Consider the following 24,237-nt stretch of genomic DNA (forward strand, 5'->3'; position numbering starts at 1 on the left):
GCCGCTGTGCTGCGCCACGCGCGGGCGCATGCTAAGCCTGACTCATGCCACCGCTATCTGCGGCTTCCTCTTCGTGCTCCCCGTCGAGCTCGCCGTCCTTGAGCCCGCCCTCCCCGTCGAGCCCGCCCTCCTCGCCGCCCTCCAGATCCGCGCGCCGCCACCCTCATCCCTAGCGGCGCGGCCGCGGCGTTCGGCATGGAGGAGACACCGCCGGGGCAGCGGCCGCAGCCGCAGCCGGCGCGCGCGTCTCCTTTCTTCCCCGTGGCACCCTTCACCCCGCCGCAGCGTGTCTCCTCGCCCACCCTCGCCGCGCGAGGCACCCCCAGCCCCAGCCCCGGCTCCGGGCTGGCCACGCGCCGGCGCACCTCAGCACGCCCCCCCGGCCCGCCCGTCTTCTCCTCGCCGCCACGCCCGCGGCCGTGCCCTTCTGTGCCACGCCGGCCTCACCTCCCGGCAGGGCCCACAGGCAGCGAAGGCGGTGCGGTACCGCAGCGAAGGCGGGGCCTGCAATTCGATGACCCGCGTCGGTTTTCCCTCTCCCGGGCACGTGTCGCCCGCGGAGGGCTGAAGCGCTCTCGCTCCTCCCTCACCAGGGTGCATAGTAACTAGAGTATGTGTGTTACGAGACGTCACGGTCCGTGTTTGCCGGAGTCGCCCGGCGACGGCGGCGACCGCTGGCTGGGAGTAATTTACCGGCTGATCGGCCGCCTCCCCCGGCTTAATAATAATCCAAGCCCCAAACTTCCAATCCAAAAATCAAGGGGAGCGCCACCTCCGCGTGACGTTGATGACACGGACCAGCGGGGGACCCACCGCCCACCGCCACCCTTCGTCTCCACGCCTGCGACGTCACGCGCGAGCGACGGGGATCCCGCATCCCGATCCCGTGCGCCGCCGCAGAACACGCGCGCGCCCGGCCTCGGCCGCGGGGGAGCGCGCCGCGGAGCGCCCCACCGCGCGCTTTGAGATGCGCGGCCGGGCGCGGCGTGGCGGATAAGATTTGGTGGGGGCGGGGAGCCGGGGAGGACGGAGCGGGTCCTGCCCTGCCCGCGCCGTTGCGCGAATGGTGGTGGGGCCATGGAGCGGGTGGCTCTGGGTGGGGCCCTCTTGGCGGTGTGCGAAGGAGAGGTCCGCACGTCTGACCCTGGGACGCCACGTGGGACAGGCTAGACGGTCCGACGTGGTGAGCGGCAGGGACCGGGACAGGACGCCCGGGGCTCCGGGCGGCCGGATTTTTTTTGGTTCTCGTAGCAAAGCCAAATGGAATGCTCGCTGCCTCAAGCTACATCAATTCTCAATTTCTCATTGAATATTTTGGCCGTCGAATCTTTCAAAAAAAAATATTTTGGCCGTCGGGATGTCATGAATGATGAGAGTTTTGACACGTTTTACGGATAATCCCTAACAATCAATGGCTATTTCTGGTGATGGATATCCAACTTTCTACTAGTTGCATATCAAATGGATTTTCTTGTGACATCACTAGAATGTGAGTGAATATTTGGAATGAGTCCCTGCATGCCATCTGAAGTTATTGAAATCGTTAATCTGCCACCGAAACAATCAATTACTCTACATTTCTAGTGGTGCATGTCCTTCCTCTACTCGTATAAAAGTGGATTCTCTGTTAATAAAATAAATAAATATTATAAACTGTAGTACTACCTAGAGCCTAGGTGCACTTTGAATTACCAAAATCATTACTCTATTAGTAAAAAAATATGTTACTTTTTTAGGCATGTCGTCCGAAGTTATTGAAATCGTTAATCCGCCACCGAAACAATCAATTACTCTACATTTCTAGTGGTGCATGTTCTTCGTCTACTCGTATAAAAATGGATTCTCTGTTAGTAAAATAAATAAATATTAGGAACTGTAGTACTACCTAGAGCCTAGGCGCAGTTTGAATTACTGAAATCATTACTCTATTAGTAAAAATAGATGACACTTTTCTTAGGCATATGATAAATTCACCGATATATTAGGAGGGAAGGGAAGCTCAATTCTAAAATTTACCTAAAAAGATATCATCAGACATTGATCTTATATTTACTTAAAAGAACCGCTATCTTATATTTCCTATACCTCAATGCATAGCCAGCCCCGCATTGAGCATAGCTCCAAAACTACTCCTCGCATCTCCACCATGCTGGACTAGGATTTGAGGCCATTGAAACCCCTCGATACTACCTAGTTCCATGCGTGTTATGCTGGTACCAGGAATTGACTTTTGCTGCTTCAACCCCACTTATAGCTTTATAACCATCCACTGGTTGATTTTTATTACGGGGAGTGCATGGAACAACATCGTTTCTTCTTCGGTGATCCACCGTGTCATCACTACTCAAGTGTCAGCTAATCACTACTCAAGTGTCAATGTGTCATCTAAGATGCGCAACCCTCGATCCATATTTAGATAAAAGAATAATGACATCAAATCTAGGTTTGAGATCAAAATAGGCGCTGATGATTATAACCTAGAAGGAAGGTAGGACTGGTGAGATATCCCTTGCTTCCTTCTGTTTATTTTCGATAACTCTCTATCTATATTAAGATTGAAGAATAAAGAAATGGTGAAAAAATGGATTTATTGCCCATATCTCTTTTCAACATCGGTGCCAACACCAGATAATTGTGCTGAAAAGCTATGATTGAGTCACTTTAAATTTATTTTTTCAAGTATCATTTTTTTAAATGACGCTCTACATTGACCACATATATCATAATATCAACCAGACAACCACACTTCTTGGAAAAAAAACCGTAACATTTAGAGAACCAAAATGTAAATAAACTACTTTGTCCATAAAAAAATATCTTTTATTTTATTTACCGCTGCGATCATTCCTAATTTTCCACCTTACACCAAATACCTCACCCTCACCAAAGGGAAAAAAACGTCACGGTTGGAGTTGGAGCCAGGAGCATATAGTTCTCCCCTAGCAAAGTCGTAAAGATAAAAAGTAAACACGCATGCAAAAAAAAAGTCAGTAGTCAGGACAAGGTCATAGTATTGTTGTTACGATGCTATCTACAAGAAACAAAATTAAAACAAAAAAGAGAACAGGAATAAAAATCCTAGGGAAGCATAGCAAGCAACCAGGCAACCAAGCCAACAACCAAATACAGAGAACACACTCACAGGTTGCAAACCCCGAAGAGACGCGGAGCAGAGCAGGCAGAGAAGAGAGGCGGCGTCGCGGCAAGGTAGAAGAGAGGAGACAGGAGAGAGAGAAGGGGTAGAGGCGCGTGGGTGAAAAAGAGGAAACGAAAAAGGAAACGAGCGAGGCAGAGAAAACACAAGCTACAGACGACAGCAAAAATAGGAGGTCGGAGGCGACGAGTGGGAGGCGGAGGCGAGGAACAACGTGAATAAAATATTATTCGGAGAAACAAGGGGAGGCGGGGAATCGCGTTGGAATTCCGGTGAATCGGCGGGATCCGGCCGGGATCTGCGCGCCGGATGAGGGGTCGGCACCATGAAATGGTCCACATTGCTCAGTAAGGTCGTCTTCGCCGCCGGCCAGCAGCAGCCCCCACCCCCGCCCCCCCCGCCGCCGGGGTCGCCACTTCTTCGCCAGCAGGCGGACCAGGACCTCGCTACCCCGAGGCTCAGCTCCGCCTCCACCGGCGGGGACGAGGGCGGCTTCGACGCGGCGGCCGGGAGCTCGCCCTCCGCCGCCGCGTCCCCAGCCAGGTGGGTCCCGCTAGCCGATTCAAACGCCCAACTGGTCTCGGGTTGCCTGAATCGAGTCCGCCGATGCATAGCCAGCTCCGATGCGATCCCGTTGCTCTCGCTTTCCGGGTTTAGCAATGGCGATGAGATTTGGATTAGGGGAACGTTCGATCTCAGATGCTTGCTTTTCCGTTTCATCTGCGCGTACTTGGTTCCTGTTTGGTGATTTGGTTGGTAGATGCGGGATTATGCGTCATATTGACGTTTTGACCTGTAGGATTGATACGATTGAATGGCTTTTTAGCTCTGAGCTTGGCGGTAGAGCTGTAGTTTTTTTTTTTTTTTGGTATTGCTCTTGTGCCGATGGCAGACTATGACGGTGCCTTCGGAAGGAATGATGCTGTTCTCGGACGGTGGTTGCGTGAGTCGTTAGCTGCATAGTCAGTTCTAGGATTTCTATATCTGAAGGCTATGGTCTTTGTCCATTTTGGTTTCTTGTTCTTTTGCATGTGCTTTTGCAGAACAAATGAACTCTGGTTTTCTGCATTTATCGTAGTAGAGAAAGTGCAATTTTTAGTCTTCACGACTGGGGTTAACTTGCTATGTCGCTTGATTTGCCGTTTGATGTTTAAAGTGGGATGCTGTAGGATTATTGTGGCACTTACCATTCAAAGGTTTTAGTGAAGTTTAATTGACTGTGCTCTATGTTTTTTCTCAAGATACTGCCCAGCTAGGGAATACTTATGCCTTCATTAAATTTTTGTTAGATTTCACGTGCTAGCTAGCTAGATACTTATAATGAATGCCCTGCTAGGATCATAGTTGTTGCTACTACTATAGTAACATATTGATATGCGAAGATAGTGGTTAGTATTCTCCACGACCTCCTTCTGCTGCACAGTTACTCGTATTGGCTGGACAATGGCTGATGAGGGTTGCTACGTTATCAGTGTGTAGTTACATGATTAGCTGCTTTGGACCCATTTCAGAGAGATCATATGTATATAATAAATTATCTAGTTTACTGTGGAATGTAGGTTTATAAGCCTCACATGCTTAATTTTTGGTTCGGAAATTAAGATTCCTGATTGTTCATTTTCCTATGGCAATGCTGCAGTGTTTTGTGAAACACCGTGGCACTTGATCATTCATGTATTTGCCACTGTACTATCCATTTACTGAACTAACTGTATAATCGCTCGGTAAAGGAACACGTACTATGTTATCAGCGATATTCTCTTGGAAAGGGTACAGCATTTGGGCCTGATAACAGAAGCTGTACCTCTTATATGATAGGTTTCTGTTTTATCTTTTAGTTTGCTGCCAATCTGTGCAAGCTAATTCATGTACGTGTATGGATATATGGATCACATGGTAGTATGGTACTATATGCACTCTCACATGGCAATATATGCTCCATAGTTATGTTCTTGTATTCTAGCTTACAACAATCAAACAAAAAATTTGCATTCTTCATTTCAAATATTTATTAGGAATTTTATTATAATGTTTCAAGTAAATCACATGCTGCAAAATTTCTCCATGTTTTCCATCTTAACATTCCTTCTCTTGTACTCAGGGGGAAAAATGAATTGGAATCAGATTTCAGGAGGTTCTGGGAGGAATTTCGCTCTTCCAGCTCTGAAAAGGTACCCAAACACTTGTTTTTATTTTTCTTACCATAAATCAATAATCACCCCTTGTGAGCTGGTTCGTGCCTTGACATTGTGTTCTGTTTTTTCCGCTGCAGGAGAAAGAAAGGGCCTTAAATTTGGCTGTAGATGTCTTCTGTAGGCTAGTCAAGCAGCATTCTAGTGTAGCGCAATTAGTTGCAAAGTATGATTCTTTACAATTGCACACGCCACTTCAATAATTTATGCTGTTACATTGCACTTATTTTGGTGAGTTCGTATCTACTGTCTATGTAAAAAACTGAATATTGGCCATTTGTTTCTTTCCTTCGTAATTTCTACAGGTTAGTAGAAGCACATGTTTTTTCTTTTGTTATTGGAAGAGCTTTTGTTACCGATGTGGAGAAACTAAGAATCCACAGCAAAGGAAGAGCACTGCGTGTTGCTGATGTTATTGGATTTTTTTCAGAAATCACAGAGGTATGTTCTTGTATTTGTTTATATGGTGCAATTTCCGGATTCCATGTGGCCATACCCTCTCTTATAACATTTTTCTTTCCACAAATCCAGCTTGGTATATGTCCAGGATCAAACTTGTTGTACGCAGTCGAAGTACTTGTGACAGAGGTTAGTGCGATTACTATAATGTGATCAAAACAGAGTTTGTTGTTCGTATATATTTTCTTTCAATGCAACGTCTGTAGTACTTCACAAGTTAATGCATGCAATGGGTAGTACGAAGAAGCAAGAGGCATCTGCTTTCTGATGCAATTAATATCCATGAGTATTGGGGGTGGGTGTCAGGTGGCTCATGGATAAAAATGTACTTAGCTACTATACGGACTTGCTCACTTTGTCTTATATTCTGTATCCAATATGAAACACAACTATGAAATGTTTAAAGCTAACAAGCATCTCTTGTCATGTTTACTTTATTGGTTGCAGACTAATGATAAGCAGCCTCTGTTGGACTCTGGTATTTTGTGCTGCCTTATATATATCCTCAATTCTCTATTGAGTCCCAATGAGTACTCCCCAAGTACCTCTCCTGTTCACCAAGCAGGATCAAAAATTGAGAAAAGCAAAAATTTGGATCCTACACAATCACAGCGGCTTGAGGTAATGCCACTCTTCTGGTTCTCGTCGTAACAGGGCTTACTTTGCAAGACTTTATTGTTGAGATACACAAAATCATAAATTATTTAACATAGGGATGGCTGAGCTTTGTGTTTCACCATTCAACTATATGCATCTGTATTATTACAAGTCTTTTGCTTCATGTTGATATGTGTTATAAGGTGACTATATTTCTTGCCCTCATTTTATCCTGGTCAAAATGGGTTTTGACTTCTCTTCTTGTTTCTGTTGCATGGAGATTGAGGGGAGTGTAATACATATAATGAAAGCACTGGCGAGCCATCAATCTGCTGCACCAAGTTTAATTGAAGATGATGCCTTACAAGTTCTCTTCCACATGGTTGCAAATGGTTCAGTCACAGTATTTTCGCAATTCAGGGATGGTATTGTTCCCCTCCACACAATTCAGCTTCATCGCCATGCGATGCAGGTAATTTGAGATGAGATACCATCATGTTTTGAAGGGTCATGTTTCTGCTGCATCACAGTTCCTAAATATGTTCTGTTCATAACTGAACAGGTTCTTGGTCTTCTTCTTGCAAATGACAATGGGACTTCTGCCAAGTACATCAGGAAGCACCAATTGGTACATTATCTATTTGTTCTTTATTGTCAAGGAATGCTGTCCTGTTCTTGGGTTTAGTTTGATCTCTTGGCACGAGAGTAACAACATGTAGCATTGCATCCTTAGTTATTCGATCATCACATCAAAGAGCAGGAAAGCTTCATTTAAGCATCTTAGAATTTCATTTAGGCATTCTTTCAGACATCGGGGCGATCTTTTTTGGACCCCCAGCTAAACCTTTGTAACTGGGCCACCAAAGTTCTGTTTTCTCTCCTTTTTCCAATCTCTTCTTAGGTTCGTGCTGGCATCATGCCAGGATGACCCCTTCCCATTGAGGTGTTGGGATGCCATCTTGTGGCAGCTTTCCTTGTATTATTTATTGGAAAGCATTTATTCTTGTGCGTATATTTCTGTTCAATCTCATTGACCCATCTCCATCATGTCTTTTAGATTAAAGTACTTCTTATGGCCGTGAAGGATTTCAATCCTCAAAGTGGTGATGCTACTTACACCATGGGCATTGTGGATTTGTTACTGGAATGTGTTGAGTTGTCTTACAGGCCTGGTAAGTACCGACAAACTTTGCCACTCAGATGTATTTCTTCTGAGAGGAGATGCTTTGAATTCAATATTTTTCAATGTTTACAAATTAAATAAATTAAATAGCCTTTTTGGTCTACTAGGATCGTGCCCGTGCGTTGCTACGGGCAACAAAATAAAATTATATTAATCCATATACAAAAATAATTCAACTTCTATGATCTGTTCATTTAATACTATAATACTAGGAAGCATAGAACTCTACCTCCATCTCTCGAACTGAGCTATTCCTGCCTTTGCCTTTGCCTGTCCCTATTGTATTAACGAGGGCTGCCCTTAAGCTCTACTTCACCACCCGGATGTAAAATTTCTACAAAATTCAACTCCAGTGGTAAACATTTTTTCGAAGTAATCTATAGTATGAGTAATCTATAGTATGGTTAACTAAGCTTTTTAATCTCATTTTTCGGTCAAACAAGATGCCGGAAGAATGGAAGAGAAGTATATTAGTACCTATCTTCAAAAACAAGGGCGATGTTCAAAGTTGTACTAACTACCGTGGGATTAAGCTGATGAGCCTTACGATGAAGCTTTGGGAGAGGGTTATCGAGCATCGCCTAAGAAGAGTGACAAGTGTGACCCAAAACCAATTTGGGTTCATACCTGGAAGGTCAACCATGGAGGCGATTTTCTTAATACGACAATTGATGGAGAGATATAGGGAGCAGAAGAATGACTTGCACATGGTCTTCATTGACCTTGAGAAGGCATATGACAAAGTACCGAGAAATGTCATGTGGTGGACCTTGGAGAAGCACAAAGTCCCAACTAAATACATTACCCTCATTAAGGATATGTATAAGGATGCGACGATATTTGTCCGGACATGTGATGGCAACACCACTGACTTTTCTATTAACATAGGCCTACACCAGGGGTCAGCATTGAGCCCTTATTTATTTGCTTTAGTGATGGATGAGGTCACAAGGGATATACAAGGTGAGATCCCTTGGTGTATGCTCTTTGCTGATGATGTGGTGCTAGTTGACGAGAGTAGGGCAGGGGTTAATAGGAAGTTAGAGCTGTGGAGACGTACGTTAGAGTCAAAAGGGTTCAGACTTAGTAGGACCAAGACCAAGTACATGATGTGCGATTTCAGCACGACTAGGCATGAGGGGGGAGACGTTAGTCTAGATGGGTAAGTGGTGGTCCAGAAGGATATTTTTCGGTATTTAGGATCGGTGCTACAAAAGGATGGCGACATTGATGAAGATGTTAGGCATAGAATTTCAGCTGGCTGGTTGAAATGGCGGCAACCTTCTGGCATCCTTTGTGACAAGAGGGTGCCACAAAAGCTAAAAGGCAAATTCTATAGGACAACAATTCGTCCGGCGATGTTATACGGTGCTGAATGTTGGCCTACAAAAAGGCGACATGTCCAGCAACTGAGTGTAGCAGAGATGCGGATGTTGCGGTGGTTTTGCGGGCACACAAGGAGGAATAGAGTCCGGAATGAAGTTATTCGGGATAGGGTCGGAGTGGCACCAATTGAGGAGAAACTTACCCAGCATCGGCTGAGATGGTTTGGACATGTCCAACGAAGGCCTCCTGAGGCGCCGGTGCGTAATGGGGTTCTTGAGCGGGTCGATAATGTAAAGAGGGGTAGAGGTAGACCTAAACTGACGTGGGATGAGTCGGTTAAGAGAGACCTTAAGGATTGGAATATCTCTAAAGAGATAGCTTTGGATAGGAGCGCTCGGAGACTAGCTATCAATGTGCCTGAACCTTGAACTTATTTCTTTCGGGTTTCATCTCTAGCCTACCCCAACTTGCTTGGGAAAAAAAGGCTATGTTGTTGTTGTTGTTGTTGTTGTTGTTGTAATCTATAGTATGAGTAGCACGACGTTAATCTTAGCAACATGCTGGGGTAACCATTTCAGTCAACTTATCTGGAACTAAATGAAAATCTATCCTAACTGTGCTTAGAAATGGCGGGAATTTGTTAACTCCAGAAGAAGCAAGCTTCTGGAGACAGTTAGTTCCTGCAGAGAACGTGTCCTTGCATGCAGAAACACCTAGGAACCAACCAAGAGAGCTTGCTTACCAAGGCTTTGCCTACACCGCCGTAGAGAAGGGTGCACGGAACACGGCCCGTAGAAGACACCCCAGCACGCGCATGACGGTCGTCTCCCGCCCGAAACAAGCTCGTATACGCGACGCTGCGCTCCTCCATCCAGTCACATCCCGGGCGCAGTTTGCAGCGGTTACGAACAGAAGAGCGACGACGTGGGATTGGATCCTGAGCAGACTGTTTCGCGCCATAGCACACAGTCATCCCGAACGAAAACCGTAACAATTTCCGACGGGCGTGATCGCGAGTTGGCGATATGAAAACTGCTGGACGAAACGAAACGAAAAAGTGTCCCCAATCGTTCTTTTTAGTTGTAGAGATGTTCTGGTTGGGTTCCCACTATCCTGATAACCTGATTTGTTTGGGACTAAATGCTTTGTTGCTGTGCAAATTGAATTATAACTCTTGTCTTGGGCTAATATTTTAATATTTGGTTTACTTTGCAGAGTCTGGGTCCATAAGGCTCAGGGAAGACATACACAATGCTCATGGTTACCAGTTCCTTGTTCAATTTGCTCTTACACTTTGTAGCTTACACAAAAACCAGACTCTCCAATCCTCATCCAAGTTAGTAACTGGAGCGCATGGATTTGATCCTTCTCACAGATTAGAACAAGATGTATTCTCTTGTGACCTTTCACCTCAGTTGTCTAGGTTGCTTGATGTTCTAGTAAATTTGTCACAAATTGGACCCTCTGAAAATGGTGGTGGTAAAAGTTTGAAATCTTCACACATGAAAGGAACAGGGCACAACAGAAGCCGAACTCCATCTGCTGACAAATTTGATGAGGTGATGGAAGTTAGTAGCCCCAAGGTAAAAGATCTTGATGCCATTCAGATGCTACAAGATATTTTTCTGAAGGCTGACAACTTGGAAGTGCAAGCTGAAGTTCTCAATAGAATGTTCAAGATTTTCTCGAGCCATCTTGAAAACTACAAGCTGTGCCAACAACTTCGTACTGTTCCTCTTTTTATCCTAAACATGGGCAGCTTCCCTGCAGCACTACAAGAGGTCATTTTAAAAATTTTGGAATATGCTGTCACGGTCGTAAACTGCATTCCGGAGCAGGAGTTATTGTCACTCTGTTGCTTATTGCAACAACCAATTTCTACCAGTCTTAAGCATACGGTGCTTTCATTCTTTGTAAAGCTCCTCTCCTTTGATCAGCAGTACAAGAAAGTTCTCAGAGAAGTTGGTGTCTTGGGGGTATTGTTAGATGACTTAAAGCAAAACAAGCTTTTCTTTGGAGATGAGCAACACAATAAGGCCTATGACTCTACAGAGAGGATGTCTAATGCAAGTAATTTTCAGAAGACGATGAACAACAGAGATGCAATTCTTTCGCCAAAGTTAATGGCTTCTAGTTCCGCAAAATTTCCCATGTTTGAAGATGAAGGAACAATTACTGTTGCATGGGATTGTCTTTTTTATCTGCTGAAAAGAGCTGAGCCTAACCAGCAATCATTCCGATCGTCCAATGGTGTCAACATCATTCTTCCTTTCTTGGTATCCGAAAGCCACAGATCTGGTGTATTACGATTATTGTCATGCCTGATAATTGAAGATTCTCTTCAGGTTTGTGTTTGTAGCTGAATATCCCATGAAAACAACATACCAATTTTTTTCTGAAACATTTTTAGTTTAGGGGCCTATATGTTAAATTTTCTAATTTACGAGTCTTGGTGGAGCGCATGTTCAAGTCGACAGACTTCATTTTCCTGTGCTCACTGTATATTTCTAATCACGCCTAGTGAATTTTTTAGCAGCAGCAATGGCATGCATGTGAACTTGACTTAAACTTTACATATGAATACTCTGTTTTCAGGCTCATCCAGAAGAAATAGGATCACTGATTGAAATCTTGAAGAGTGGGATGGTATCAATGTCATCAGGCTCTCAATTCAAGCTTGATAATGACGTAAAGAGTGATACATTTGGTGCTTTGTGGCGCATTCTTGGGGCGAATAGTTCAGCACAAAGAATTTTTGGAGAAGCCACTGGATTTTCCCTGCTACTGACAACGCTGCATAGTTTCCAGAATGACAGTGAAAATGAAGAGACTGAATCATCTTTACATACTCATATGAAGATCTTTGGTTTTCTATTGCGAGCAATGACAGCTGCAGTATGCAACAATTCTGTTAATAGGATAAAACTGCATGCAATCCTTTCGTCAAACACTTTCTATGATCTCGTCTCTGAGTCTGGGCTGCTCTGTGTGGATTGTGAAAAACAAGTTATTTTGCTTTTGCTTGAGCTTGCACTTGAGATTGTCCTTCCGCCCACGAGTAACCTGCAGGTAGAGTGCATTTCATCTGAAACCTCAGAGGATGAATCGAGCTTCTTGTCTGCAGCATCATTTGGACTTTCAAGGCTTGACAAGGAGCGTGTGTACAATGCTAGTGCAGTAGTTGTCTTGATCCGTTCTTTGCTGGTATTTACACCTAAAGTTCAACTTGAGTTACTGAGATTCATTGAGAAGCTAGCAAATGCTGGTCCCTTCAACCAGGAGAATTTAACTTCTGTTGGTATGTGCAAAAAATACTCTTGTTACCCTTTTCTTTTGACTCATTTTGACAAGGACACCTTATATTTTTGTTACTCTTTCATTACATAGGATGCGTTGGCCTGCTACTTGAGACAATCAGTCCATTTTTGGAGGGTTCCTCACCTATTCTTAATCATGCCTTGAGAATTGTTGAACTTTTAGGTGCCTACAGGTCAGTTACATCCATTACATTTTCATTGCAACAATTCCGTCTTCTTGTTTTGCAGTACATGATTACTCTTTTATGTTCCAGGTTGTCCTCCTCCGAGCTAAGGCTTCTTGTGAGATATATTCTTCAGCTGAAAGTGAAGCGTTCTGGTCATCTTTTTGTTAATATGATGGACAAATTAATTCAAATGGAAGACATCAGAAAAGGAAACATGTCTCTAGCTCCTTTTATTGAAATGGACATGAGCAAAGCTGGTCATGCATCTATTCAAGTTTCATTAGGAGAAAGAACATGGCCGCCTGTTTCTGGGTACTCTTTTGTTTGCTGGTTCCAATTTCAGAACTTCTTTAAATGCCAGCCGAAGGAAGCAGAAAAAACATCTAAAGGGGCCTATGGTAAAAGGAGTGGGCATGTTTTGCGCATATTTTCTGTGGGTGCAGTGGATGATGCCAACACTCTGTATGCTGAACTTTATCTCAATGATAATGGTGTTTTTACTATATCTACGGGCAATTCAAGTTTATTGTCATTTCCTGGCATTGAAATGGACGAAGGAAAATGGCATCATCTTGCTGTTGTCCATAGTAAGCCAAATGCACTAGCTGGCCTTTTCCAAGCAAGTGTGGCTAGCCTGTATCTTGATGGAAAGCTGAGGCACACTGGGAAGCTTGGATACTCACCATCCCAATTTGGTAAATCTTTGCAAGTAACACTTGGCACACCTACTATTCGTGGGAAAGTTTCTGACTTGTCATGGAGGCTTCGGTGTTGTTATCTTTTTGAGGAGGTTTTGACACCCGGGAGCATTTGTTTCATGTACATTCTTGGACAAGGGTATCGAGGGTTGTTCCAGGACACTGATCTTCTGAGATTTGTCCCAAATTGGGCCTGTGGTGGAGAGGTAATGGCAATCCTGGATTCATTAGAAGTGGAGGTACCTGCATCTTCAAGTAGCCAGCGTGTTGACAGTTCAATGAAACAAGGAAACTCTAGACTTGAGAGCAGTGGAATTGTTTGGGACATGGAACGGTTAAGAAATCTCTCCTTACAATTATCTGGAAGGAAGCTAATATTCGCATTCGATGGAACTTCATCAGATGCTTTCCGAGCATCTGGGACCCTTTCGTTGCTGAACCTTGTTGATCCAACTTCTGCTGCTGCGTCCCCAATAGGAGGTGTGTAATGTCGTGTAGCTATTTGATTTAACTTTTTCTTTAAATTGGAATATGCCATAATTCAATGAGCTGCTCACATGGACAGGTATACCAAGATATGGACGTCTAAGTGGTGATGTTTACATCTGCAATCAGTGCACAATTGGTGACACTGTTCAAACAGTCGGTGGGATCCCTGTTGTGCTTGCTCTTGTTGAAGCTGCTGAATCTAGGGACATGTTGCATATGGCGCTGGAGCTGCTTGCATTATCTCTTCAGCAGAGCCATCAAAATGTAAAAAACATGCAGGCCTTGAGGGGTTATCATCTTCTTTCACTTTTCCTACATAGGAGAATGTCACTATTTGATATGCAATCTCTTGATATCTTCTTCCGTATTGCCGCATGTGAGGCTTCCTTTCCTGAGCCGCAGAAATCAAAGATAAATCGAACAGCAAGCTATGCATCTGGGATGTCCCCGGACGCCAGCCTTGATGATCTTACCTTACCCAAGTTTGGCGATGATGTGTCTTCTGGTGGATCGCATGGGGATCTAGATGACTTTTCAGTACAAAAGGATTCATTTAGCCACTTGTCTGAGCTGGAGAATGCTGACGTTGCTGGCGAGACTTCTGAATTTATAGTCTTGTCAAATGCTGATATGGTTGAACACGTTCTCTTGGACTGGACTATATGGATTGCTGCTCCTATATCTGTGCAAATAACTCTTCTTGGATTTCTTGAGAGGATGGTATCCATGCATTGGTTCCGAAATCACAACCTTACAATACTGCGCCGGATTAATCTTGTTCAGCATCTTCTTGTTACTTTACAACGTGGTGATGTTGAAATTCCTGTGCTGGAGAAGCTAGTTGTGCTACTAGGTGTCATCCTAGAGGATGGTTTTCTAGCTTCTGAGCTGGAACTTGTTGTTAGATTCATAATAATGACATTTGATCCTCCAGAGCTTACACCAAACCGCCAGATTGTGCGGGAGGCTATGGGAAAGCATGTTATTGTGAGGAATATGTTATTGGAAATGCTTATTGATCTACAAGTAACCATAAATGCTGAAGAATTGATGGAACAATGGCATAAAGTTGTCTCGTCCAGACTGGTCACATATTTCCTTGATGAAGCTGTACATCCGACTAGTATGAGATGGATCACAACTCTTTTAGGAGTTTGCCTTACGTCATCAACTACATTTGCTCTGAAGTTTCGTGCAAGCGGAGGTTTTCAAGGGTTGAATCATGTGCTTCCAAGCTTTCACGATTCTCCAGAAATATACTATATATTGTTCTGTTTGGTGTTTGGGAAGCCTGTTTATCCTCGAGTACCAGAGGTTCGCATGCTTGATTTCCATGCTCTCATGCCTAGTGATGGAAACTACGGGGAATTGAAGTCTGTGGATCTATTGGATACTATAATTGCAATGGCAAAAGCTACATTTGATTCCTTGATAATGAAATCTATGCTTGCACATGAGAATAACAATCTTTCACATCTTAATGGCACCTTGGTTGCTGATCTTGATGAGGCCACATCAGACATGGGAGGTGACCTTCAAGGAGAAGCTCTGATGCATAAGACATATGCAGCAAGGTTAATGGGTGGTGAAGCAGCAGCACCCGCTGTTGCTACTTCAATATTGAGGTTCATGGTTGATCTGGCAAAGATGTGCCCACCATTCTCTGCTGTTTGCAGGCGACATGATTTCCTAGAGAGCTGTATTGATTTATATTTCTCTTGTGTAAGGTTTGTACAATGTGTCAATGTGCATATATCATGTTATTTGGTGCAGAGATGTTTATATTAAGCCTTGTTTTGGTTATGCAGGTCTGATTGTGCCCTGAGGATGGCAAAAGATCTTACAACTGCTGCAACTGATGAGAAGAATGTTCATGACGATGACAATGGAGGTTCAAAGGACACCTTTCCAAGTTTGCCACAGGAACAATCTGCCAAAACAATGAGTGTTACAAGTTTTCCTCAGGAGCAGAAGAGTTCCAGTTCAGAAAGTACCAGCATGCCAAACTCCTTTGAAACTGCTGAAGTAAAAGCAGATGATTCTTCGAATCAGGAGCTCAGTACTAAGATTTTAAATGGTGAAGCAAACCAAATGTTTAATAATACTCATGATCAAGGACGGATCACAGCACCCAGTTCAAATGGTATTGCTGAATCCCAACAAGTAACTGATTCACCCAACTCGGTTTCAATGAATAATGTTGGATCCCCTGTTTTATCTGAGAGATCAACCCACCGAGCAGCTAGTACCCCTTCTGCATCTCCAATGGCTCCATTCACATCTTGGCCTGGCAGTGCAGGATCTTATAGTGATGGTAGACACCTGACAGCATCTCCATCCATGGCTTCATCTATATCTGGGATAGACCTGGACTCATCCCCAGATCCGAAGAGCAGTATTCAGAGTTCACCTGCCGTGAATACCCTTTTTCCAATCAGTTCCAAGCTTTTGCTTGACATAGATGATTTAGGTTATGGGGGTGGCCCATGCTCTGCAGGAGCAACTGCTGTTCTAGATTTTGTTGCTCAAATCCTTGCTGACATTATCTCAGATCAGTTTAAAGCAGCACTTTTTATTGAGACCCTTTTGGAGTCCGTACCCTTATTTGTTGATATCGACTCCGCTCTTGTTTTTCAAGGTTTGTGCCTAAGCAGATTAATGAACTTCCTTGAAAGAAAGCTCTTGCTTGATGATGAAGAAGATGTGAAGAAACTTGACAAAAGCCGCTGGTCTGTCAATTTGGATCCACTTTGCTGGATGATAGTTGATCGTGTGTACATGGGCTGCTTTCCAACCCCACTCAGGGTACTACAAACACTAGAATTCTTAATGTCCATGTTGCAGCTTGCTAACAAAGATGGCCGTATCGAAGATGCTGTACCTCCAGGTAAAGGTATTTTGTCCATTGCTCGAGGAAGCAGGCAACTCGATCCTTGCATCCATGCCATATTGAAGAACACAAACCGGATGATAATGTTCTGTTTCCTCCCAACATTCCTTAAAAGTATGGGGGAAGATGATCTACTTGCAAATCTTGCATTCCTAACAGAAACTGGGAGGAGTTTAGCTTCTAAACCTAATCAGGAAGATTTTTCTGTCGATATTTGTACAGTTCTTCAGCTTCTAATTGCCAACAAGAGACTGGTGATCTGCCCAAGCAATGTTGATACTGATCTAATGTGTTGTTTCTGCATAAATTTAATGGCACTTCTCCATGACAAGAGATCGATTGCTCAAAACTTGGCGGTTGATTTACTTAAATACTTGGTTGTGCATCGTCGCCAATCTCTTGAGGACCTGCTAGTTTGCAAGCCTAACCAAGGGCAGCAACTGGACATCCTTCATGGAGGACTTGACAAATTGCTCACTGGAAGTACCTCAATGTTTTTTGAATGGCTCCAGAGTTCTCAGCAGACAATAAGTAAAGTGTTGGACCAGTGTGCACTAATAATGTGGGTTCAATATATTACGGGCTCAGCAAAATTTCCTGGCGTACGAATAAAAGGAATGGAAGTCAGGCGCAAGAAAGAGATGGGACGGAAATCTCGGGAATCTGCAAAACTAGATGTCAGGCACTGGGAACAGAGAAATGAGCGGAGGTATAATCTTGATTTGGTTCGTGATGTGATGTCTACCGAGCTAAGAGCAATTCGTCAAGATAAATACGGATGGATATTGCATGGAGAAAGCGAGTGGCAAAGCCAGCTCCAAGAACTTGTTCATGAGAGAGGTATTTTCCCCATGCGGCAATCATCCACAGAACCTGCATGGCAGCTATGTGCTGTTGAAGGACCATATAGAATGCGGAAGAAACTTGAACACTCAAAATTTAAGATAGATACTATTCAGAATGTTATAACCAGCAACCTTGGATCGGATGATGCTAAGTTGACCAGTAGAGAGGATGCAGATTTGTTGATGACATCTGGGTCAGATACAATGTCAGGCTTGAATCTTTTGACTTATGACACTGAGCAGAAGGATCTTGATGCCGCTGAATTTGCATCGTTCAAAGATGATGATGACATATTCAAAGGAGGAAGCACAATTTCAGCTCCGATTGGCTGGACTGATGACAAAAGCAGCATTAATGAACAGAGCCTTCATTCTGCTACGGAATTTGGAGCAAAATCAAGTTCCCTTTCTTTTCACATGACAGAGAGTCACCATGGTAAATCTGAACTTAGTTCGCCAAGGAGGGCACCTTCAGTAAAGGGTACTGATACGAGAACTTCGGAGGATAAATCAGAAAAGGAGTTGCTTGACAATGGTGAATATCTTATCAGACCTTATCTGGAACCCTATGAGAAAATAAGGCATAAGTACAACTGTGAACGGGTTGCAGGTCTTGATAAACATGACGGAATATTTCTAATTGGAGAACTTTGCTTATACATTATCGAGAACTTCTACATTGATGATTCCAATTGTATTTGTGAAAAGGGCAGTGAGGATGAGCTCTCTGTCATTGATCAAGCTCTAGGTGTGAACAAGGATATAATGGGAAGCAGTGAATCTCACCTGAAATCACCTTCCACATGGGGTGCGACAGCGAATGTCTTACTTGGTGGCAGAGCATGGGCATATAATGGAGGTGCTTGGGGTAAGGAGAATCTTTGCAGCAGCAGCAGCAACCTGCCTCATCCATGGCATATGTGGAAGCTTGATAGTGTTCACGAGCTACTAAAACGTGATTACCAGCTCCGCCCTGTTGCAATAGAAATTTTCAGCATGGATGGTTGCAATGATCTTCTAGTTTTCCACAAGAAGGAGAGGGAAGAAGTTTTCAAAAATCTGATTGCCATGAATCTCCCGCGGAATAGCATGTATGTATTCTTAATCTGTTGCAGTTACACATGCTCAATAAGACACCATGTGAATGCATGGCAGTATGATTTGATAACAATTCCTACAAGAATTAAAATGAATTCAGAACAATCAATTGGCTATCTATAGAACTATAATGGCATGAAAGGTAATAGGTAGCAATTAATGACATCATGCTCCAGAGTAGGGGTCCAGAGGAATTATCATTCATGCTTCAACGCGAGTGAAGTTACTTTTTTGTCAGCAGCTTGCCTGATAAACATGCGACTGACACTTTTGTGTTGTCATAAGTTCTGGCATTTAGGACATAGTTTGTAAACGATGAGTATATTCCTACTTCCCAGAGGTTCATGACTTGATTTTCAGCTTGTGTGTGTGTGTGTTTTTTTTTCTTGTGCCTTGCTTGCTAGTTTTCTTTATTAGAATTATCAGTCTTGATTTGCTGGAAACTGGCTGCCTATTTCACCAAAAAACTACGGCTGTGTTTAGATCCCTTCAAAATTCCAAAAATTTTGGGCATTTGGCCACTTTTTGGAAGAATGAATCTAAACGGGCTTGTAGGTAAAGTTTTGGAATTTCGTAACCCATTTTTGGAAGAATGAAAATTTTTGGTCATTTGGCCACTTTTTGAACCAAATGAAGCATTAAATAGGGGTGAATCTGTCTTTTTTCCAACAGCCCAACACATTTTGGCAGCTATCTAAACACCTGTAAAGTTGTAAAGTTTATGTCCAAAAGGTTAGGGTGTAAAGTTTACATCCAAATTTTGGATCTAAATACAGCCTACATATGAATTATGCTTTTCATTAGAACAGTGTTGTTACTTTTGGAAGAACACCATAATAAGATCTATTCAGTGATACTAGATTTTTATGTTTGCTATCTGTTCTTCTGCATGTCCCATGCAGTTAATAATGAAGAGGTTTCCTTGATCTTCTGCATTCAGTGAACTATTTGTAGCTGTAATTTTATTGCTATTACTTATCATTAGAATTCTTGAGCATGATGACTTTATAAATAATTGAAGAAAACATGCCTTTCCACAGGTTGGACACAACCATATCGGCATCCTCAAAACAGGACAGCGGTGAGGGGAGCCGTCTTTTTAAAGTCATGGCAAAATCGTTTTCTAAAAGATGGCAGAGTGGAGAAATTACAAACTTCCAATATCTCATGCATCTAAATACACTGGCCGGTCGAGGTTATAGTGATCTCACACAGTACCCAGTGTTTCCATGGGTTCTTGCAGATTATGAGAGCGATATTTTAGATCTGAGGAATCCACAGACATTTCGCAAGCTTGATAAACCTATGGGATGTCAAACAGAGGAAGGAGAAGAGGAATTCCGGAAGAGGTTGGTTTATCTAGCATCAATTTGTATACTTTTGTTTCTCTTTCATTAAAAACAAACATTTTCAACTTTGCTAAACACTAGTGACTGTCCATCTAACTCAATTCATTCTTTTGTTCCTTTCAGATATGATAGCTGGGATGATCCTGATGTACCAAAGTTTCATTATGGTTCTCATTATTCAAGTGCTGGGATTGTCCTTTTCTATCTCTTAAGGCTGCCTCCTTTTAGCACAGAAAATCAGAAATTGCAGGGTGGACAATTTGACCATGCAGATCGTTTATTCAACAGTGTGAAAGATACATGGGTAAGCGCTGCTGGCAAAAGCAACACATCAGATGTGAAAGAACTGATCCCTGAGTTCTATTATTTGCCTGAATTTTTGGAAAACCGGTTTAATCTGGACCTGGGCGAGAAGCAATCAGGAGAGAAGGTATACTTTCACAAAATTGCATGCCCTAATCTTTGCACTAGACTAGATGTAACGATTCCGGAAAGCTCAGGTCAGTTGGAGGTAAGCATGTAACTTCTTTGATGATGCTTTCAGGTTGGCGATGTTGTTCTGCCACCTTGGGCTAAAGGCAGTGTCAGAGAATTCATTAGGAAACATCGGGAAGCATTGGAGTCAGATTATGTATCTGAGAATCTACATCACTGGATTGACCTTATTTTTGGATATAAGCAGAGAGGAAAGGTATTAAGCATCTCTGGTTTCTGGTTTCTGCATTTGAATTTTGTCCCTAGTGGTTTTGATGTTACTCTCTCTAATCATCACATCTCAAATATGTTTTGTTTTGAAACAAGGATAGCATCTTCTCTTTTTTTATATCATCTTGAACACGCAGGATTGGTGAGCACAATACAGATCTAATTTTGTGCCCTCTGACCATTCTTAAAGCGTGCATAGTTTTGTTTCTGTCGGTACCCCAGGACTGGGGTACCCCCTCTTGCTGTGTCTAGGCAAGAAGAGCTTTGTAGTTATCCTTAACTACGTCCAGCAGCCGGACCCCTGCGGTCCGGAAGCCCTGTTCACCCGACAACGGTCCCGGACCCGTTCTCTGGTTGGGAAAGGTCCGGGAGCACCACGTGTTCCGGAAGAAGCAGGCGCTCATTCCGAACAGCCGGGGGCTCCGGACCTCCCGTGGAGGTCCGGATCCCCGCGGAATCCCGGACCCCCCTTTTTGGGGTCTCGGACCCCCTGTATAGTGACCGGACCCCTCGCCAAGAGAAGGAATCGACACCCCGCCTCGGGGTGGTCCGGGGCCGCCACGTGTCTGCAAGCGCAGACACGTATATAAAGCCGCTTGGTCTCCATATTAAGGTTCACCTACCGCTGTATTCATTGCGGTAGGAGGACGTCCGCATTAATGTAGCAGAAGCCGAGGCGATTCTTTGACCAGGGGGCACTATTGATCGCGTATTACCAAGATGCATAGTGGGGCTGCTGGCGCCGCCCACGCCGCGCCTGTCAGTCTGCCATAACAGATGGATACGACGGCTCGGCTTCACCCATTATGACGCCTACATAATAGCCTCAACAGGTCACGCTGCAAGCTACGTTCCCCCAACGGGCACCTTGCTGACGGGACAAGAGAAGACCACCCTTCGTCAGAGGACCAGTAGGGCATGGAAGCGTATCGGAGGAAAGATTCGTAACCACTGTAGCCATTTAAATACTCTGCGCAGTATGCTGCACAGTCACGTTGGGCCCACTTGTCGGGGCCCCAACGTCCTATGTATCCGCACCCCTTGGTCTATAAAAGGGGGCGCCCGCTAGAAGAAAAACTCAGGCTGGGAAAAAGCCAAGACCCGGCAGAGGATAGATTCATACACAACAGAGATCAAAACCTCTCCCAGTGGATGTAGGGTATTACGCTCCGGCGGCCCGAACCACTCTAGATCGTGTGTTCTTGTCTCAGAGCTAGATTAGCCCAATCGCCTAGTACCTTCCCGAGCACTCCCTCTCTGGGAATAGGCGGGTGCGTTCCGCCACCCGGCTGTGGGTACCCTAGAAACCCCGCGACAGTTTCCATCCTGGGGGTCTTGAGCAGGAATAATGAGTTAATCAATCAATCTGCTTTATATTATACGATCCCGAGTTTACTTTGCATGGGCTCTGAGATGTTGTCTTGATCAATGTTTACTACAGTACATATTATGTTGGGATTTTTTTTTGTTTTTGTTTTTGCAAGCACAAAGTGTCTTGTAACGTGAAACAGAGGGTATTTCTGTAGGTCATGTCATGTAGTTCATTTGGTAGTATCACTCATTTACTGACATGATTTTGATATTATTTTATTTTATATATGGCAGGCAGCTGAAGATGCTGTCAATGTCTTCTATCACTACACATATGAAGGGAGTGTCGACATAGATGCAGTATCGGATCCTACCATGAAGGCTTCAATACTGGCACAAATCAACCATTTTGGTCAGACCCCAAAACAGTTATTCCAAAAACCACATCCACAGAGACGGACTGACAGGAAAGTCCCTCCTCATCCTCTACGGTACAGCTCCTATCTTACGCAACAAGAGATTCGCAAGACAGCATCTTCAGTGTCCCAAATTGTCTCCTACAACGATAAGATCCTAATTGCTGCAGCTAATAGCTTGCTCAAGCCAGTAACTTACAGTGAATACATTTCCTGGGGGTTCCCTGACCGCAGCTTGAGAATATTAACATATGATCAAGATAGACTTTTGTCCACACATGAAAACCTTCATGGTGGTAGTCAAATCCAGTGCACTGGAGTGAGCCATGATGGCAATATTCTCACCACAGGTGGTGATGACGGAGTTGTTGCAGTGTGGAGATTTGTTAAGGATGGCATCCGCCGTCTCCTGAGAATGGAGAAGGCTTTGTGTGCTCACACGGGCAAGATAACTTGTGTCTATGTCAGCCAGCCTTACTCATTAATTGTGTCAGGTTCTGATGACTGTTCTGTGATTTTGTGGGACCTGACAAGGTTGGTCTTTGTGAAGCAGCTACCAAGGTTCCCAGCATCAGTATCTGCGCTACATGTGAACAATCTCACTGGTGAGATTCTGACTGGTGCTGGCGTTCTTTTTGCTGTTTGGAGCATCAACGGGGACTGCCTTGCTGTGGTGAACACCTCCCAGCTTCCTTCTGACCTCATCTTATCTGTGGCAAGCACGACACACTCAGATTGGCAGGACACAAACTGGTATGTGACAGGTCATCAAAGCGGCGCTGTTAAGGTATGGAAAATGGTGCACTGCTCGACTGATGAGGCAGTAAATAGCAAGAGCAAATCGCCTGCAGTCACTTCTGGCGGGCTTAGCCTGAATGGCCAGACACCAGAGTATAGATTACTTCTGCAGAAAGTGCTCAAGTCACATAAGCACCCTGTCACTGCCCTTTGCATACCACCGGACCTGAAACAGCTTCTGAGTGGTGATGCAGGAGGTCACCTACTTTCCTGGTCATTGAAAGACGACAGTTTCAAGGGTTCATAGCGACAGACAAATATAGGATTCATCTGCACATATTGAAAGCGCTGATTAAGTTATATCTCTGATTTCTTTCTCATCCAGAAATGATCGGCATAGAGGTGCATTGAGAAAAGAGCTCAGATCGGCGTGCTCCTACCATGATGGTATATTAAGGTTCCTTGGATGCCCATGACCCGGCCATACAATGACTCGGGCTAGAGGGAAATGCAACAGAGACACACTGAAAAGGATGAATGGGTGAGGCCATTGAGGCGTCGCTGCTCTAACATCATAATCATATACTGTGAATTATCAGATGGCTGTACCTTCTCTTCTTGTTTTTTTGAGGAGAAAAGGATTCATGTGGTTGGGGGGGGGGGGGGGGGGGGGGTAGGTGCCAGTGTTTGTAAAGTTTGTACAGGGTAATTTTGGTGGTGCCGGTTGAGGCGGACGATGATGATGTATGTCTTGCTTGGGGTTGCGGAAGCGAAGGAAAGGGGGGTTAGGTTCATTCTCTCTCCTCTCCCCCTTGAAGTGTTGTTGTCCATTCTTTGACTGGGTGTAATTTTAGCACCCTTGTGTTCGGCCAGGTCACTTGGACCTGCCCATACATTGCACGCAAAGAGTTCTGCTGAAAAAATTGATGCGCCCGATGTACAATCTGGGGCAGCTGTTGCGGATCGTTTCGACGCACAACTGCGACTCGAGTTTTGATACACATGCAGTAGTCCACGGATTATATTTAACAAATCGGCCCAGGCACTTTTCTGAGGTCATTTGGTGCGTCCCATAGAGATTTGCGCTTCCCGGGGTTCATCTAGACCGGCACCCTGGATCTGACTGACTGGATTGGCAGTTGTATCCTCTCGATCTTATCACTAGGATTCACGGCTTTGGTCTTGTTTAGATCTCAAAACGCAAAATGTAAAAATTTTGTAAATCATTTGCATGATGTACTAAATGTAGTTAAAAAATAAATCATATTATATAAATAGACTGTAAATCGCGAGACAAATTTAA

At 44.0% G+C, this 24,237-nt stretch overlaps 1 protein-coding gene across 1 annotated transcript; it reads left to right on the plus strand.

Moving 5' to 3' along the window:
• Nucleotides 1-3,108: 3,108 nt before the first annotated feature.
• LOC120690142 (protein SPIRRIG-like) lies at nucleotides 3,109-23,899 on the plus strand. Its single transcript, XM_039972667.1, has 19 exons — nucleotides 3,109-3,697; nucleotides 5,256-5,325; nucleotides 5,427-5,512; nucleotides 5,652-5,787; nucleotides 5,878-5,934; nucleotides 6,253-6,426; nucleotides 6,683-6,874; nucleotides 6,965-7,030; nucleotides 7,460-7,574; nucleotides 10,127-11,256; nucleotides 11,507-12,209; nucleotides 12,299-12,401; nucleotides 12,483-13,573; nucleotides 13,659-15,309; nucleotides 15,391-18,408; nucleotides 19,456-19,764; nucleotides 19,888-20,194; nucleotides 20,309-20,455; nucleotides 22,075-23,899. The coding sequence occupies exons 1-19, from the start codon at nucleotides 3,480-3,482 to the stop codon at nucleotides 23,239-23,241; spliced, it is 10,740 nt and encodes a 3,579-aa protein (XP_039828601.1). The 5' UTR covers nucleotides 3,109-3,479; the 3' UTR covers nucleotides 23,242-23,899.
• Nucleotides 23,900-24,237: the final 338 nt, after the last annotated feature.

This window comes from Panicum virgatum, chromosome 9N, assembly GCF_016808335.1.
Source record: "Panicum virgatum strain AP13 chromosome 9N, P.virgatum_v5, whole genome shotgun sequence".
Lineage (NCBI taxonomy): Eukaryota > Viridiplantae > Streptophyta > Magnoliopsida > Poales > Poaceae > Panicum > Panicum virgatum.